Source organism: Podarcis vaucheri, assembly GCF_965113315.1.
Source record: "Podarcis vaucheri genome assembly, chromosome: 1".
NCBI lineage: Eukaryota > Metazoa > Chordata > Lepidosauria > Squamata > Lacertidae > Podarcis > Podarcis vaucheri.
Window position 1 is genome coordinate 111,974,970 of NC_138759.1, and position 19,534 is coordinate 111,994,503.

The window sequence follows — 19,534 nt, forward strand, 5'->3', positions numbered from 1 at the left end:
TGCTTAACGAGCTCCTCCCTCAGGAACATGGGGCCTTGCTCAGCTGAGGCAGGGAGGGGTTTCCACGCTTCAGTTGAGCTGCTTAACGAGCTCCTCCCTCAGGAACATGGGGCCTTGCTCAGCTGAGGCAGGGAGGGGCTTCCGCGCTTCAATTGAGCTGCTTAACGAGCTCCTCCCTCAGCGGGGGGGGCCTTGCTCTGCTGAGGCAGGGAGGGGTTTCCGCGCTTCAGGTGAGCTGCTTAACGAGCTCCTCCCTCAGGAACATGGGGCCTTGCTCAGCTGAGGCAGGGAGGGGCTTCCACGCTTCAGTTAAGCTGCTTAACGAGCTCCTCCCTCAGGAACATGGGGCCTTGCTCAGCTGAGGCAGGGAGGGGTTTCCACGCTTCAGTTGAGCTGCTTAACGAGCTCCTCCCTCAGGAACATGGGGCCTTGCTCAGCTGAGGCAGGGAGGGGCTTCCGCGCTTCAGTTGAGCTGCTTAACGAGCTCCTCCCTCAGGAACATGGGGCCTTGCTCAGCTGAGGCAGGGAGGGGCTTCCGCGCTTCAGTTGAGCTGCTTAACGAGCTCCTCCCTCAGGAACATGGGGCCTTGCTCAGCTGAGGCAGGGAGGGGCTTCCGCGCTTCAGTTGAGCTGCTTAACGAGCTCCTCCCTCAGCAGGGGGGGGCCTTGCTCAGCTGAGGCAGGGAGGGGCTTCCGCGCTTCAGTTGAGCTGCTTAACGAGCTCCTCCCTCAGGAACATGGGGCCTTGCTCAGCTGAGGCAGGGAGGGGCTTCCGCGCTTCAGTTGAGCTGCTTAACGAGCTCCTCCCTCAGGAACATGGGGCCTTGCTCAGCTGAGGCAGGGAGGGGCTTCCGCGCTTCAGTTGAGCTGCTTAACGAGCTCCTCCCTCAGGAACATGGGGCCTTGCTCAGCTGAGGCAGGGAGGGGCTTCCGCGCTTCAGTTGAGCTGCTTAACGAGCTCCTCCCTCAGCAGGGGCGGGGGCCTTGCTCAGCTGAGGCAGGGAGGGGCTTCCGTGCTTCAGTTGAGCTGCTTAACGAGCTCCTCCCTCAGGAACATGGGGCCTTGCTCAGCTGAGGCAGGGAGGGGCTTCCACGCTTCAGTTGAGCTGCTTAACGAGCTCCTCCCTCAGGAACATGGGGCCTTGCTCAGCTGAGGCAGGGAGGGGCTTCCGCGCTTCAGTTGAGCTGCTTAACAAGCTCCTCCCTGAGGAACATGGGGCCTTGCTCAGCTGAGGCAGGGAGGGGCTTCCGCGCTTCAGTTGAGCTGCTTAACGAGCTCCTCCCTCGGGGGGGGAGGGGGGCTTGCTCAGCTGAGGCAGGGAGGGGCTTCCGTCCTTCAGTTGAGCTGCTTAACGAGCTCCTCCCTCAGGAACATGGGGCCTTGCTCAGCTGAGGCAGGGAGGGGCTTCCACGCTTCAGTTGAGCTGCTTAACGAGCTCCTCCCTCAGGAACATGGGGCCTTGCTCAGCTGAGGCAGGGAGGGGCTTCCGTGCTTCAGTTGAGCTGCTTAACGAGCTCCTCCCTCAGGAACATGGGGCCTTGCTCAGCTGAGGCAGGGAGGGGCTTCCACGATTCAGTTGAGCTGCTTAACGAGCTCCTCCCTCAGGAACATGGGGCCTTGCTCAGCTGAGGCAGGGAGGGGCTTCCACGCTTCAGTTGAGCTGCTTAACGAGCTCCTCCCTCAGGAACATGGGGCCTTGCTCAGCTGAGGCAGGGAGGGGCTTCCACGCTTCAGTTGAGCTGCTTAACGAGCTCCTCCCTCAGGAACATGGGGCCTTGCTCAGCTGAGGCAGGGAGGGGCTTCCGCGCTTCAGTTGAGCTGCTTAACGAGCTCCTCCCTCAGGAACATGGGGCCTTGCTCAGCTGAGGCAGGGAGGGGCTTCCGCGCTTCAGTTGAGCTGCTTAAGAAGCTCCTCCCTCAGCAACGAGCCGGAAGAGCATGAGGGCTTGCTCAGTTGAGGCATGGTTTTCCCACATGCCAGCTGTTATCTAGGAGGCTAAAGGACCTCAGCAAAGCCCCGCTGCACCTCTGGCTCATGAGGAGACCCTCTTTGGAGTCCATAGAGGATGTCCTGTTCGGGCTCTGGGGTGGGTCTCCTCATGAGCCGGAGGTGCAGTGGGAATTTGTTGAGGGGGGCTCTCCCACCCACTTTCAGGGCCACCTGAGGGGTTCATCAAGAAAGCCTGAAAATCCAGCCCTTTCCCCCAGGGGATTAAACCTGGTAGTCTTGGAGCAGGACTTTTTCAGCAGGTTAGCTAAATAACTTTCATCAGGGAAACCCAGTGATCCTCATCATTGATTTAATTTTAGATAAAACAAAATTTAAAAAATCCCTTCCAGTAGCACCTTAGAGACCAACTAAGCTTGTTATTGGTATGAGCTTTCGTGTGCATGCACACTTCCTTCAGATACTTCTTCCGATAATTTTAGATGCCACTGAAAATCTCCCCTGTTACTCAGGGAATTTTTTTCAAGATGGTGGTACATATCTGGATTCTGTGCATCTCAATTCTGGTACATTCCACTGCTTTTTACTCAGCTTCTCTTTTTAATTGAGTTACATTTCAAAAGTCTTGTATACCACATTGTACATTGCTTTAAGGATTCCTATTATAAGATCACGTGTATAAATAATTGTTCACATACCAGGTTTCCAACATAAAGGACATGATTGAAATAGGGAGTCATCGGATAATGCTCCATAGCCATAAACAGCGTATTCAAAACAATGCAGATGGTGATAGCAAGATCAACAAATGGATCCATCACTATCAAATTCATGATGTGCTTCACTTTTAGCCAAGGAGGCCAGCAATCCCAGATCAAGAAGGTGTTTGCAAATCTATACCAGCATGGCGGACACTTCTGTCTGGATTCTTCAAGTTCTGGAAAAAGATTTTATAGGCAAGATATTGGTTAAAAAAATAAAAAATAAATCAGCTTTCTGCAACGAACAGCCAGAATGATACACTACATAGGATTATCCGATTATTACAAAATTAGATGGTTGCTGGCTGATGTTAGCAAGTTTGTTAGCTGAAAATGAGTCTGTTACAGCATACTTAAAAAAACAACAACTGCCAAGGGAATTTTTAAAACAACTATAAATCATTTATCGCTTTAAGTTTCGATTATGTGTAATTCCAAAACTTGATGCTTTTACTTACCCTTGTATTGGATTGCCCATTGTGGTTGTTTTGTGATTTATATTGTAATGGGTGTTGCCCACAAACCATAAAAATCTGACTGAGGTGTACACAAGCCTACAATTGTTTTCCCTTGGTTTGCCAACCACTGCCATTTTGAAGCGTTAGCAGTTAGATGAGGTAGATGAGGCACAAGTTTTGGTACAAACTAATTGCTTCTCATGCCACTAAGAACAGGATGATCCCTTTCTTCTTTGTTGCATCAGAAATACCTGTTACCCAGGAAGGCCAGGCATGCCATCATTAGAGACGATGCAAAAATCACCTGAAAAACCATTTTAACAGCTGCCTGACCGGGAGGTGGAAACAAAATTAGGGAATTTTACAAGGGTTGAACCAACTTGAATCACTCTAAATAATGGAAATGCTCAATGAATGCCCAAGGGTTCAGCACTTAACAATGCTTACTTTCCACTGAAACAGAAGTGGCCCTCTTTTAAGAGTGTGATATCAGTACAATACATGGCCAAACATATTCCTAACCCCCCCCCCAAACCCGGTACCTTCCATGGTGTTTGTGAGTATACTGGCTATACTCATGGCTCTTTGTCTTGCTGCAGATTCTTCCATCAACTCCATCGAAATCTGGTAAGAGCTCAATCTTCTTTTTCTTATTTCTGTTTCGGTGGTGGTACCCTGAAAATACAATTGTGGTCAATATAATTCCAGAAACTCAAGCCATAAGCTATATAAATGTGACCCCCAACATATACAATGATCACACCAAGAGCTGAGGTTTTTTGGTGGTTTTTGATCAATACGCACAACTTCGCATGTCCTTTAGTGGTGGTGGTAGCCACCTGGGAAAATCAGAGGCAGTGTACACAAACAGAGGGATCATAGTGTGAGGCAGGGATGGGGAAACCTGGTTCACATTCCATTCTGGGCTACCACCTGATGGCACATGCGATGAATGTAATTTTTGCCTTTGCCCCAGTAGGCTACTTTCTAAATACACCCTTCTATCTCCATCCAGACAAACAACAAGCATGATTAAGAGTTCATGGGCACATTTAAGCCAGGAAAGAAACTCAGGGGGGAAAGATGAATCAGTGGTGGGAGTGGCCTGGAGAGAGTTCTGAGGGCCAGACAGAGTTGTTCCAGTGGCGTAGCGTGGGGGGTGCAGGGGGGGCCGGCCGCACCGAGCGCAACATCTGGGGGTTAGGGTTAGGGGGCGCAAATCCACGGTTAGGGGGGTCCAAATTAGTTGCCTTGCCCCGGGTGCTGACAACCCACGCTACGCCACTGAGTTGTTCATTCGGCCTCTGAGCTTGAGATCTCCCACTAGGGGTCTAAGATGTAAGAAACATGCCAGATGCGACAGAGTGGAATAGGAAGCTTCTCACCTCTAGCAGAAGCTGCCCAGGAGGTGATATGAGCCCAGGAGGTCCTCCCGCCAAGGAAACGACGCCATTGCAATCCACGGTGCTGTGCATCTTCCCGTTCGCCGGAATCGCTGGCACCATCCTTGACGACAGGCTCGCCTGGCTGGTGTTGCTGTTGCGGCGTTCGCTGTTGTGTCTGTTTGGGACGAAGAGAGAGTCCCTTCTGCTCTCGTTGTCCTCGAGGGTGCTGTGTTCATCGTCGGCGAAGTCGTTTTCCGATCCTATGTCCTTTGCTCGGCCTCTGAAGCTGAAAATGCTGGTTCTACTGTGGCGCCTCGGGGAAAACAAGGAGCCGCGAAGGCTCAACAAAGACTGTGACAGGGGTTGGGGGAGGGGAAGAGGGGAAACAAGAGCACACTTAGTATTTGGAACCACTCGTGGGTTGTTGTTGTTTTAATTGCTGTTGACTTATCACCTTATTTACTCAAGTAAATGGTGCTTCGGTCCAACCATGCTAGTTTAATCAATTAAAACTGTGAGATGTGATACCAGGATTGTGGTCACAAGTTTCAGGATACTCAACTTGGCTTATTCTTCCATAGACCCAGATCTCCCTGGTCTTGGGAAGGATGCTAGCTCAGGTAGGAGTGCTTTGCCTGCAGAAGTTTCAATCCCTGGAACCTTAATAGTGGGGTAGGAGAGCTGGGGGGGGGATCACACCTGGCAACCAATGTACCCCCTTTGGTTTCAGAAATTTCATGGGTAGGCGAGTCCAAAAAACCTGGCACACAAATTTTCACAGCCCTGTGACAGCTATGACGAGGCTTGGTTTGTTCAGAATTGAGTACATACTTTCAGAGTTAACACTAAATATATTAGTGTTCGTAGATGGACCATAGATGGACCAATGACTCAGTATAAGGAGACTTCTATGTTCCTATGTTAAGTTTTGACACCCATTTACACAGCCCAGGCTTACTTGTTCTTCTCTAACCCATTATGCAAGGCAACATAGTTAGACAAAATCCCCTCAACCATTTAATTATACATAGCCATGACCCACCCTACATTATCCTCAAGGGGGATCTTTCAAACATCAGTAGATGCTTCCAAAGGCAAAAGAAAGCATATTAAGTAGGCGGCTGTTGCTTACTGCTTTGGGGGAAGCCCAATGGCTAAATCCATTTAACTTGAGATCTATTAATCCACCATTTATTAATCATACTGTCTCATCAGTTAATGCTTTCAAACAACATCCAGCAGCCACAAGAGACCTGAAGATGGTGACTTTGCCACTGAGAGAAGGGGAATCAATTTTTGCTGGCCACAGTTTTATTTAATTGCACAACAAGAAACTCCTTAATGGAATCTTTTACTCCCTCTCTGCATATTTCATTAGCAGTACTCATGAATAAATAAAGTCATCACTGGTACTGGGAGGTGGAGAGGCAATCCTTCTGTTAAGATTTATTGCTCCTGCTTCTGAATATGCTTTCGGATCTAGTTACTTTAAACTTCCAGTAATCCCTGGACTAGTCTGATTGATTTTCCTATTGGTTCTAAAGATACTCTGAAATACGAGGTTTGAAGTTCCTGGCTTAGCAACTTTTATTTTAAACCACCATTATCTGCGTTACAACATTTCACCTGTAAATTTCACGTGGTGGTTAAGATGGAGATAAACCCTTTTATGATATTTTGTTTTGCATGTTTTTAATATGTTTTATTTTATTTTTGCTATTTGATCTTTTCCTTTGACTATAAATTGCTTCAGGACTTTGGTAGTGGCAAGTTTTAGAAATACCGTATTTTTCGGCCCATAGGGCGCACCGACCCATAGGGCGCACCTAGTTTTTTTGGGGGGAAATAAAGAAAAAAAATTATCCCCCCCAGCCCCCAGAACAGGCAGCTCTCCACAAGCCGTGGGAGAGCTGCGCGAATTCGCACAGCCCTCCCATGGCTTGCGGAGAGCTGCGCAAAGCCCGAAGCCTGGGGGGGTGCTGAGCTCAGCGCACCCCCAGGCTTCTGGGTGCAGGCAGCTCTCCACAAGCCATGGGAGAGCTGTGCGAAGTCACACAGCTCTCCCACGGCTTGCGGATAGCTTCCTGAAGCCTGGAGAGCGAGAGGGGTCGGTGCGCACCTCACTCTCCAGGCTTCAGCGAAAGCCTGCATTCGCCCCATAGGACGCACACACATTTCCCCTTCATTTTTGGAGGGGAAAAAGTGCGTCCTATAGGGCGAAAAATACGGTAAATGTATAACACCTACACCTAAGTCTTGGGATCATGCAGCCCCCACTTGTCCCCCCAACACTACATTCGGTACTGGAAGGAGAGGTACGACTCCCACAATGGGGTCACTGTGGTGGTGGAGCAGCCTTTGCCCCCACCCCTTATTTGTCCTCAAATGTAAATATTCACTTATATGGGAGAAAGTAAAAGGATGCACTCAGGGACACTGTTGAGGTGAGGATGAAATATCCCCCTCTGCCCTTCGTCACCCCCAGTATCTGCAGGCTTTGCCCTCTTTTAGCTATGACCCTGACTGCAGGCTTTTTAGCTTGTTCCATAGAATTCAGTGGTAGACACTGCAAAACAAAGCCAGTCTCTATTTGCACTCCTTGACTTGGACCCAAAAAAAGAAAGAAATAGTCTTAATGGATTTTCTATAAGACCCTAATTATGGAGCATAGCAGGCCACTTGTGGAAGAGAGTTGTGCAGTTGTGGGGCCACTATGAAAAGGGCTCTGTCCTATTCCTTATGACCTGGGATATACATGAAAAAAATTGCCTCAAAATTACATAGCTTGCATACTTTACCTGGTGAGTTGAAGTCCTTTTTTCATAGGACAGGCGAGCTCCCCTTCGGATACTGTCTTCCGATTCAGATTTAGGAAACTGTTCGGCTTCTGCCCTATCTTCTTCTTCCGAAAGTTCCTTCTGCCTTTTTTTCCTCCGCCTGTTCCTTCTTTCTTTAGCACTCTTGGAGCTTAATTTAGATGCCTCTGAAGAACTTTCCAAGAGCTCCCCCAATCCACCCACGCCGCTGAAATCTCTTGATGCCATCGATGCTGCTGCCACAGCTGCTGTTGTCTGTTGTGTTACAGTGTCAGGTAATTAGCATTAGTTGGATTACCACATTAAATCATAACCTTACAGAGATTCATTATTGCTTCCAAGGGTACACAGTCACAAAGCAATTACGTACAAATGTCAATAATTAGTGCCTCTCTATTTGGAATAAAATAATGCTTGCTTTCTTCTTTTAAGGTAATGAAGTTCTCCGAAAATACAGTACGGCATAGTTGTCCCTGTAGTTTTTAATAAGTTAGCCACCAATGGTATGTTGCCTCTGCTTAGAACATGCCTATTCCTATTATAGTCCAACAGAGAGCCATTGGCTCCCAATCTTTTCTACTTCACAGCTACTTCCACCAGCCCATGTTTCTGGAACACACCAGCCAATTCCATCCTACTATTTAAGAGTTTGTAGTGAAATATCATGAAGGCCAGTGGATAATTAGTTATTTGCTTCTGCCGAGTTTTTCACTTGTAGACCTCCTATCTCGTTGACGAGTCACATTCATTGATAAGGAGTGTCTTCACTCCCATCATTCAGCCTGCCCTCCCCGGCCAAACCCAGGCTCAGAGCGGCTAACGTCATATAAATAAGACAATATGCATAACACAAGTGATCAATCAATTAAGATACATTGCACAGTTAATTCAAACAATTAACATTAAAATTAAAACTGGACAAGTGGCAATCTTCAGGTTAAAATTGGAAGCGGTTAATACTCGCCAAGACCAACTGTTTCCACTGATATTATAAGGACCTATGAGTGGGCTGGGAACCTCCTTCATGCTTGTTCTTATACAAAGAGAAAATGAGTCAGGCTGAACCCTGACCAAAGGCCTGGCGGAACAGCTCCGCCTTGCAGGCCCTGCGGAAAGATGTCAAATCTCGCAGGGCCCTAGTCTATTGTGAGAGAGCGTTTCACCAGGCCAGGGCCACAGCCAAAAAGGCCCTGGCTCTGGTCAAGGCCAGTCTGATCTCCCAAGACCCTCCTGTACACTGTTCAGACTGGATCATGCCTGCAGGCCCTGTCTTCAGCTGCTGCACTTACAGCAGTCCCATACTGCCCTTCACAAAGGTGGAGGAAGATGAGAAAAGTCCCTGAATGCCTGATTGGGAACTGAGACCACACCAGGGTTCCCTATCACACATAAAGCTGTGTCCACATAAAGCCCCATTCATGGCTTCAGTCAACCACAGAGAGGTTAGGGGTGGGACTAGCATATGTGCAGCCTAGTGAGTACTGCCCCACTCTCCTTCCTCGTGTCTAGCAACCACATGGATATGCAATAAGAATACACCTCAGCTGAAAATGGAGGGAAGGCATGGAATGGATATGCTCCAGCCACACTATGCAGGCTTCCTTACTCTAGGGCAATCATCCCCTGACCATTAGGGCCTATCGTGACCAACTCTGGGGTTGTGGGGCTCATCTTGCTTTATTGGCCGAGGGAGCCGGCGTACAGCTTCTGGGTCATGTGGCCAGCATGACTAAGCCACTTCTGGCGAACAAGAGCAGTGCACAGAAACGCTGTTTACTTTCCCACTGGAGCAGTACCTATTTATCTACTTGCACACTTGACGTGCTTTCGAACTGCTAGGTTGGCAGGAGCAGGGACCGAGCAACGTGAGCTCACCCCGTAAGGAGGCTTAATCCAATGCCAGCTGCAGATTTGGAGGAACGTTGCCCCTATTGCCCAACCCCGACCATTCTGCCTGGCTCCTGCAGTCACCCACTTCTTCTCTGTTGGCTATCCGGAGGGAAAGGGCTGGAAAGTCAACTAGCTTCTCTGGCTCTTCAGTCCTATCACTCCCACTTGGCCAAGAGAGAGAGAGAGGGAGACCAAGCATGCAGGCTAGTAAGTGGCAACAAGAAGGAGAACATCAGAAGGTCCAGAGAACTCTGGATGTTGTGGGATGTGAAACACAGGAGCAGTCAATTACAACATTCCTAGAGTGTACATGTTTAGACATGGGGAGGGATGTTTGTCCAGCCAGCAGGTAAACTTCCTGTTTCCCTCTGAGCTGGGACAGACTTCCTCCGCATGTGACTAGAGGTGGGTGTGGCCTCACCTGTGCAGGTAACGACAAAAGCACAGGGCAGGGGCAGCCATCTCTCTCTCTCTTCTCTTCCTTCGAAGAAGCAACAAGCTAACGATGCCCTCTTGGCTCCCAGCAAAGAGAGGACAAAGGGACTATCTTTTTGTAAGATAGAATCCAAATGTATATTACTTTATTAAGTTGTCTGCCTTCTGGGATCTGATGTGAACAGAATGTGAGTAAACTCTTTTTATACTTTTGTAAAGGACTGTGTCGTGTCTTGTATTTTAAGAGGGAATAAAGGGGAAATTACCAGAGTGATTATTATAGAGGTTCTAGCGAACCTGAGCACACGCTACCATTGCAAACTTAAGATAAAGGGGAATGTTTTACTCTGCTGATATTTTGGGAACTTGTTAGCACAAGTTGGATAAGGATATAATCAGTCAATATATCCTCTCCTGCATCCCTGAACATTCCCACAGATGTCAGAGAGGGCCTTGGCAGGTGCTGCCCAGGAACGTAAAAATCCGATAAGATACAAGTTTATGTCAGCGCACTATAGCAAGTGCATTACAAGCAGTGCATTTTCCAGAAGCTACCTGGGCTTCTTCCTGTTGCTTTTTCAGCTGCTCCAGCATTTGCTGGAACTCAGCCTCCTTCTGCTCTGCTTCTTCCATGGTGGCTTGGTTCTGCTCTTCGTAGGCCATGGCAACAACGGCCAGGATCAGGTTGATCAGGTAGAAAGAGCCCAGGAAAATCACCAGGACAAAAAAGATCATGTACGTTTTGCCAGCAGCTCTTAAGGTCTAGCGTGGGGAGAAACAACAAGGTCTCACTGGTTAGGTTTTCTGCCGATGATACTGCCTTGCCTATTCATCAACCGCAAATTGTAATGACGCCCCAAATGTGCATAAATTATAACTAATTGCTTCAGGTTTTTTGAAAAGTCACACACAGTCAGCAAGAAAGAAAGCCCCCGCTTTATTATCATACATACTAAGCTTGCCTCGTGATGGTTCTCACCAGTTGATAAAGGTTTTCCCAGTAGTCCTGAGTCATCAGCCGAAAGAGCGACAAGAAGGCCCAGCTGAAGGTATCAAAACTTGTGTAGCCATAGTTGGGGTTTCGACCAGCTTTTACACACACATATCCTTCCGGACATTGACTATGAAAAAGGAAACCATAGTGAAACAACACAATATTTCTTTTGCTTCCATTGTGTGATATTTTCAAGGCCACATTTCCCCCCCTAAATTGAATAGTTTGTTTTCCTAGTTGTTCTTCAGAATTAAGAGGTTAGATCCAGACCAAGTTAGGTGCGCTTAGAGGTCCCATTAAAATCAATGAAACAAACCTAGTCTTTGCTAACTTAAGTCCATAGATTTAGGAGCAATGTGTGCCTGGGACTGCAATCCTATTCCTACTTACCTCAGAGTAAGCCCCCACCAAACTCACTGGGACTTACTTCTGAGTAGACATGTACAGGGCTGCACTGTAAGTCTGCTTATTTCTGAAATGAGGCTTTGCATCTACATATGCCTTGGAAGTATGTTTTATAAGGCAATATTGGTTGCAAGCCTTAGTTTGCTGTGAATTGCCCCAGAAGTAGCTGAACCACTGACCAAGGCATCTAATCTTTCATTTCCAAAGTTATATAGTCGGGTCTACAGGATTCCATTGGGAGTCTACAAGATTTCATTCAGAAAAAAATATATACAGTTGTATTTTTAAAGATAAATCTAACATTAACATTAACATTAAATTCGGCTCACACATGAGACGAAGGAGTGTATGTCTCAGAATGATCATGCCATTCAATCTGTTAAGACTTTTAAGTTGCCACAGGGCACTTGGTCAATTTTTTTATGCAACAGACAAACACAGACAAGCTTCTGGACTAATAATGAAACATTTATGATTAATTCCAAGGCCAAATGCTCATGGAATAATTTAAACGCAACTCAAATATTTTATCACCTCATTTTATTATTTCTAATTGGCTCTCAAGCAAACATTTTGCTACTGCAATGACTCAGCACAAAGCTAAAAGAGCTTGTTTAATAGGATTGAAGTTTGGTAGAGGCATGCTTTGCTCCAGAGTCGCTTTTAAGCCTTTCATTTCTCTTTACTATCTATAGCCTTAATTTCGATCCATATTCTTAATTCCATGTTACTTATTCATTTGTTACATAGGCATCTTCACTATGACTATACCTCTCAAATGAGGTATGAACCAGTAGCATCCAACGACCACTAGACACAGACAAAATTTTGGGAGAGCTTTTTCAAATGGCAAGAGTCTGCAACAGCCGCACAGCTGATCTTCTTTAGTGGCTTCAGGGACGTGAAACAAACAAGGCCTCTCTGTCAAAACTCTCATCTGGGGTCTCTTAAGGCCATACAACCTCCCTAGAACTCCCTGAATGCTTTTGCCAGATCTTGAAACCCAATCATGCTTCTTGTTTGCCTGAATGGAGGGTAGAGCGAAGAAACTAGCCTCCCGAACAAAGGCAATATTCACCATAAGTGTTGTGCTCTCTTTTGCCTCTGGCCTCACCCACCACCGGCTCCCTAAAGCTTGTCCATAAAGGAAGGTAACTGAAAGAGCTTCCCTACCCCCAAGTGAATTAATCAAGGGAGTTAGGTACAAAACCAACCACCTTATGACATTAAAAAGGCAGATAAACGTGCCACATTGCAAAAGAGAGAAGGCTTAGGCTTAGGCTGGGAAATCCCTATGTCATGCGTAGGGCTGTCAGCTCTAACCCATTAGCTAAAGATAGGATCATAAATAGCGACATACACACACATACACACACACACACACACACACACACACACACACACCGCCCCAGCCAATGCAGTTTTGCAGAAGGTGACCTCTGGAATCAGAAAGCTGCTCTAGCAATTAAGCCCAGATCGTTTCAAAGGAGATAATTGCTGGCATATGCATACTCTTCTCTCTCCCCTAGGAGAAACCCGTGCACCTAATTGCCAAACTGCTTTATTATCTCACTTAAATATTTTTTTTATGGAGATTAAGCCAGTAAATGTATTTCCAATAACCTATCTTGATCCTATATCCTAAACTAGATGCCTTATTTACATTAGGTTATATTCTAGCCTGGCACATTCTGGACTCCGAGGACTGCTTGTGAAAGGGTATGTGTGTGTGTAGTTGACATTGCTCACTCATACCAAAGCTGCTAATAGATGCTGGACTGTTCAGGTACCTCTCAGTCAAGAGGCTTGGTGCTCCTTAGTTTTATTGTAGAGAACTCAACGAATTATTAAAAATTCTTACCCAGCATCAGAGCTGTTGCCACAAAGCAGGGCATCTCTTTGTCCTTCCAAAACATAAAAATGACCTGATTTGGGGGGGAAAGGATAAAGAACTGTATTTTTCAGTCGTTGCTGTTATGAAACACAGATTCATATAGAACTATAACCAAGTGATTTGGTCCCCATCTTGTCTTTCCATTTGCAGAGAAGCTCAAGATCCAGTAGAGGCTCCCACTAGAGGAAATGGAGTGGGAGAGGCAATTTTTAGCAACTCCCCTTCCTCCCGGCAGCTCTCAGTGCCACCTCCCCTGCTTTTCTGATGGGTCCCATGGGCTGGTCCCCTACAGCAGCCTTTTGGGAAGAAGCAGAGTGCGCTGCAAGGGGAAGGGTTATCAAGGGAAAAAATACCTTTCCCATTCCTACCAAAAGGTAGTCTGGATCCCATCAAAGGAAAGAATACACTTCTTTTTTAAAAAATTACTCAAAGTTATGCAAATATTTGTTTCGGTTTTGTTTTTTTTAAAAAAATAGCTAGGAATCTCTCTCCAAATCACTGTTGTCTTGGCACCTGAGGGCTAAAAGCTCCCTATTGATTGAGAGTAAAGATAAGGATTGCTACACAAATTAAAGAAATCTTAGTTGATTACTCACTCCAGAGTTCACTGATTTGAACTGCATAAATTTGTGCATGAATAACAAGAAAAGTTCTGAAGAATAATACTCTTTTTTTTAATTTTAGGTGATGGCACGTCTTAAAAGATGCATTCCCTCCTGTGCAAGAGAGAAGGAGAAATGCCTCCAGTGGTGGCATTTGTTGTTTGTGCCTTTTGTAAGTGCGTATTAAAACATGACTTGCTGATTATTATTTTTAAAAAAGAAATTTGCTGCCTGATTAATTGGAGGAGATCAAAAGGCTTTTAGCCAGGTGAAATAGCCAACTGCTTGGACCAAATGTTAATGCTTGACCTAATTTTAATGTTTCAGCTTTTTTATATATATAACTTGCATAACACACGTCCTATGTAGGTGTATATATTCGTATCAATCATGCTTACTTTCTTCCTCAATGTACTCCTCCCAGTCAAAGGTGCTCTCCGTAGTGTTAAGAAAGGTACCATTTTCTCCCACTGTGCTATTATTGAAGTCGCTTTCAAAAGTAAAGTTTTCAGGTGGCCAAATCAGGCATTTATGCCTCAAGTTCCCCATGAAAAGCTGAAGCCCTATTAAAGCAAATACACTTAGACAAAACACGGTCAGGATCATCACATCCGAGAGCTTCTTCACTGACTGAATTAGGGCCCCCACAATGGTCTTCAGGCCTGCAAATGGGATCGAAAGACGTATTAATACATATCAAGCATTCTTCCATCCTATTTAAGATGCCATGCAGAAACAGCGAACAACATCTTGTCTGCGACACAGTAAAGCTTAATGAACAGTACCCCAGAACTCGTGGAAACGCATGAAGAGCAAAAACTGTCCATGAATGCACTGTGTACATTGCATTAAATGTACACCTTTTTTCCCCCTTTGCAAAACAAGAAGCTTTCTCATTCATGGAACGCCAACATATAATAATAGCATTTAGTAAAAAACAAAACAAAACAAAAAAACAGCAGCAGCAACAACAAAGTAAAACCCTATTTTTTCTTCTCTTACAAAGCATTTTCACCAGTCACAATCCACTCTTCGCCCCACCCACTCCCCAAAGGGAAAAAAGAAAGAAGAAAAATAGGTAGGGAATAAGATCCCAGGCTATGTTCACATTGACATTCATTAGTATGTTCCCAAGCAATGTTTATTGAAACAGGTAAGTTATAAAATAAAATAAAATAAAATAAAATAAAATAAAATAAAATAAAATAAAATAAAAGCTTTCAGAGCTTAATTCAAATTTTGGCCATGCAGCTGAATCTTATGCATGTTTACTTGGAAATAAGTTCCACTGATTCGGTGGGGCTGATTCTCTAATAAGTCTGTTTAAACAGAGCCGTAGCTAAGGGGCGGGGTCTAGTCAGGTTTTTTGCCCAGGGTGAAGCCCCTAAAGAGGTGCCATTGATGCTCCCAGCCTCTCTGTGTGTGTACACAAATGCACACGGGTGTGTGTGTGTGCCAAGCTGAGTCTTTGACCCAGGTGAAATAATGCCTATTTTCGCCCCTGGTTTAAGATTGCAGTCTTCAGACAATATGTGCTAAGATATATGGCAATATAAACGGCAGAGTGTTAAAGCTGTTTAGTGTGGAAGGGGAAAAAATTGTCACCTTTATGCAGCAACAACAGTAAAAAGCAAACCCCAAAACAAAATGTAACGGATAGGCTGTGCATTCTGTAGACGTCTCATGCAATTGTTCGCTAAACTCGAAGGCTGATTTTGCAAATTAAAATAAATGGTAGATTTGAAAAGACAATGGATTTTCCGATTCCTGACTTTTAGCAATATGGGCAGTGATTAATGAGACTAGTGCTATTAATAGTGGAACTGAAAAATCAGCCTCCGTGTTTAACCTAGCTCTCACCTGGAATGACTGATATTGTTTTCAATGCCCGGAGAACTCTGAATGTTCTCAACGCTGAGACATTGCCCAGGTCCACAAACTCTGTCACATATCTGCAATAGGGGAGTTCACACACAAACACAATGACAGCACACAAAAAACAGTTGGAGATACAAGGGGCCTGACACTTCATCAATCCACTCACTTCTTACCTGGGATTACAGAAATAGTTTTCAAAGCTCTCAATACTCTGAAAGTTCGAAGAGCTGAAACATTGCCTAGGTTTACAAATTCTGTTACATACCTGTAGAATTAAATCACAGTTACTCAGAATTGCAGAGCTCAAGCTAATGACTTGGGGTCTTTCATCAAGACCAACTTGGTGATTTCAGCTTTTGCAATATTATACTAAGCATAAGGTTCACATTTACAACTGACATCTGCAGTTAAGTTTCGCCAAAGTAAAACACCCATTCTGGACCTGAAAGGTTGAACTAAACTAATTTAATATATTAGCATGTCGTCAAATGATGGTTCCTGGAATGCAGGACATGAAATTAGCATTCCTAAAATGTAAATAAACAAGTAAATAAACATCACTTTTGCTGTTTTGTATACCGTGAATTGGAAACTTTACTGATAGCAGAATTTGTACTTACTTCAACGCATGCCTCTTGGTATGGTATATTTTGGGATGGGGAAATCTGCTGCCCTTTGGATGTTGTTGGACTACAACTCCCATTAACCATTGCACATTGTCTACATTGGAGTTGGAGTCCAGCATCAGGAGGCTAACAATTTCCCCAACACTCGTACAGACTGACACTAATTCCATGCCCTTATAAGCTTTTAACAAATGGTTAAAGCACTTACGCCATCAAAATTACGCTGAAGTCGAGCCAATTCCATGGGTCTCGAAGAAAAGTGAAACCTTCTAGACAAAAGCCCCTTGCGAGAATTTTTACAAGTGATTCAAAGGTATAAATTCCAGTGAATGTGTACCTAAAGGCATACAAATAAAGAATTATTGTTGACTTCCTTTTATCCTCTGTAATGAGCGTCTCATAAAATAGTTTTAGACACCTTGGATGTACCTGAATCAAAAAGAAAAGGGCAACCCTAACTGATCTGGTTCAGCAGCTATGGTGCTACATTTGCATCATATTTAAGAAATACAGAAGCCCTTTCAACCACTGAAACCATCAGGGCAACAGCCAAAATTGTGCTACATAATGTATTCTACCACACAACTGCTTAATTGTTCTCACCAAATAAGGATAATGTCAAATCACCCATTCTAACATGTATGCTGGTGGAGAAATAGATAGATAGATATATAAACTTTATTCGCATTAGCCAACGGCCATAACAACATAAAACAAGCAATATATACAAATAAAATATATACAAATAAAAAAGACAACAATGGGTAAAAAGGGCAATCAAATGGCCAAGATTATCGTTCAGAAATAGATATATGAGTTCTTCACATTTCCCCTTCCATTCCTAGATTACTCCAATAAATTTATCTCTGTGTAGGAATAACAATACACTGAAACAACTATGAGTTAATCAAAACAAAGTATTTTTCACGCATTGCGAAATCAGTATTCCTGGATGTCCATCCCTATATACTAACAGTGGCCTCGTTCTCCAGAGTTTGGATGTTGATGAAGCCAAAGAAACACCATCTACCCCAGACATCTCCAACCAGTTGCTCAGGTGTTATCCAACTCCAGCTCAGATCAGCCTCATCCAGCATGGCCAATCATCAAGAATGATTAGAACTGGAGTCCAGCAACATGGAATGCTTACTGGGTGCTTTTATTTGAGGGTGGGAGATGGGAAATTAAAGGGAAGTGAAACTGAATGCAGCATCCCACGGGGAAGCCTGGCTTGTCGGCATGTAAAGAGTAGCCCTCCACTCTGCAGCTTGTTTTTACTTTTTCCGTTCTCGTCAAGTTTCTTATTTAATCCTACTCCTTCTTGGGGAAAGGTTGTTGCTTGGTGGTAAAGTACATGCTTTGCATGCCAAAAGTCTCAAGTTCAATCAAGGTATGGCTGGAATGGACTCCTGCCCGAAACCCTGGAGAGCTGCTGTCTGTCACTGTGAACAAATACTGAACTATGCAGATCAATTGGTCCAACTGAGTATAAGCACCTTCCTACATCCCCATGTGCTGTCATGTTTTCTGCCATCTAGTCTTTGCTCTTCAAGCGACTTCCATATTCTGTACTGCGTTTCCTTAAGCCCCATTGGAACAATAAGACTTATGAGTCAGACTTGCATCTCCATCACCTGACTCCTCCTTACCTATTTCCACTGTTTACTTATCAAACCTCCGTCTTATTCAACTGATGTGGAAAATAAGGCTTCTCTGGGAGCCTAGAAAATTGCCTCTTCTGTACAGGACCAGAGTTCCTTCTCTCACACTTTCAGGGCTTGCTAAGAAATAACTGATGGCATGTATGTTTTGCCTTCCTTACATATACAATACTAAGCAGTTTTCATGGTATTCCAGTCAATCTGCTACCCAAAGCATCGACTGACAAGACCCAGAGTTGCTTAGGTTCTGTAAGATGGCTGCCATCAGGTGCCTTCCTGCTGCATCTAACACTTAGTACTGTGTTTTTAAATATATAATTGGCTAGAAAGATACAGACAAGCTAATGGAATATAGCTCTGCTAACAGGAAGACTTTGTCATCACTGAGACAGAGGACCAATTCAGATGATACCTTAAAGACCTTTCTGTCCTGCCACATGGAAGGCTAAGTTGAGTGTGCTTCTACTTCCACCGCCCCTGCATTGTCAAAGGTGGATGGAACTCTATTATGTCATACACAGGTAAAACCCTATATAGTTCCAGAAGTCCGGTCTACTTCCAAAGCATTTGACTTCTGATTGGCTGCAGGAAGCTCCTGTAGCCAATCGGAAGCCGTGGAAGTCCCGTCGGATGTTCAGCTTCCAAAAGAACGTTCAAAAACCAGAACAGTCACTTCCGGGTTTCAATCGTTTGGGAGCCAAAACATCCAAGTTCCAGGGTGTTTGGCAACCAAGGTATGACTATACATGCAGACTACAATCTTGCTGTCATTCCCTCCCCCCACTCCAAAAAAAGAAAATTAACTGTAGGGTTCTGGCCTGTGCACATAGGTTTTAACAAGCGTACAACATGATGTTTGTGTCCCATCTCGATGTGAATATGGCAGGGACAACAGGGATGGCCAGCATGCATACAGCATGCACACAATGTGGCCGAGAGTAGCCCTTAGGGTAAGTGTGGTGACAATTTAAACATGCTCCATTTAAAGTGCAAGAAAAAATGCTGAACCCCTATAAGACAATCCCAGGACATGGTGCAAAGGCACATGACATAGCATGTGAAGGCATGAGGGTGCACGAGGACCAAGTTAGATGCAATGCTGTCCACAATTAGCAATTACATGAGCAGCTTTTTAGTAAGGCATAGTAAGACCTTGGGACATGGGGGGCACTGTGGGTTAAACCACAGAGCCTAGGACTTGCTGATCAGAAGGTCGGAGGTTCGAATCCCCACGACGGGGTGAGCTCCCGTTGCTCGGTCCCTGCTCCTGCCAACCTAGCAGTTCGAAAGCACGTCAAAGTGCAAGTAGATAAATACTGTAGGTACCGCTCCTGCAGGAAGGTAAACGGTGTTTCCGTGCGCTGCTCTGGTTCGCCAGAAGCGGCTTAGTCATGCTGGCCACATGACCCGGAAGCTGTCTGTGGACAAACGCCGGCATCCTTGGCCTATAAAGCGAGATGAGAGCCACAACCCCAGAGTTGGTCACGACTGGACCTAATGGTCAGGGGTCCCTTTACCTTTACATAGTAAGACCTTGGCATGGAGTTGGGGGTTAACCCTGTGCTCCATCCTGTAGTCCCCACCCAGATCAGGGCCCCTATACTTGCTATTTGTGTTTGGGCAGGGGAGTTCTCATTCATTCCAAAGGGAGCTTTCCCTGTCCACTGCGAACAGCAGGTGCAGGAGGACTAGTTAGAAGCACAGCATGGGAAGGGGGGGATTACAGTCCTCTGCACTCTATGTACACATTCCAATGGGCCCCGGACACTCCTGCAGTTTA

The 19,534-nt window shown here is 45.3% G+C and overlaps 1 protein-coding gene across 1 annotated transcript in view; it reads right to left on the reverse strand.

Moving 5' to 3' along the window:
- Window positions 1–19,534, reverse strand: part of LOC309540030 (sodium channel protein type 2 subunit alpha-like) — a 76,894-nt gene that overhangs the window by 35,497 nt on the left and 21,863 nt on the right. The window contains exons 6-15 of the mRNA XM_082236614.1: window positions 16,302–16,430; window positions 15,450–15,541; window positions 13,988–14,251; window positions 12,955–13,018; window positions 10,674–10,815; window positions 10,250–10,456; window positions 7,352–7,624; window positions 4,554–4,904; window positions 3,711–3,843; window positions 2,648–2,886 (exon numbers count right to left, since the gene is read on the reverse strand). Coding sequence (XP_082092740.1) covers window positions 2,648–2,886; window positions 3,711–3,843; window positions 4,554–4,904; window positions 7,352–7,624; window positions 10,250–10,456; window positions 10,674–10,815; window positions 12,955–13,018; window positions 13,988–14,251; window positions 15,450–15,541; window positions 16,302–16,430 — 1,894 coding nt within the window. The remainder of the gene's footprint in view (window positions 1–2,647; window positions 2,887–3,710; window positions 3,844–4,553; window positions 4,905–7,351; window positions 7,625–10,249; window positions 10,457–10,673; window positions 10,816–12,954; window positions 13,019–13,987; window positions 14,252–15,449; window positions 15,542–16,301; window positions 16,431–19,534) is intronic.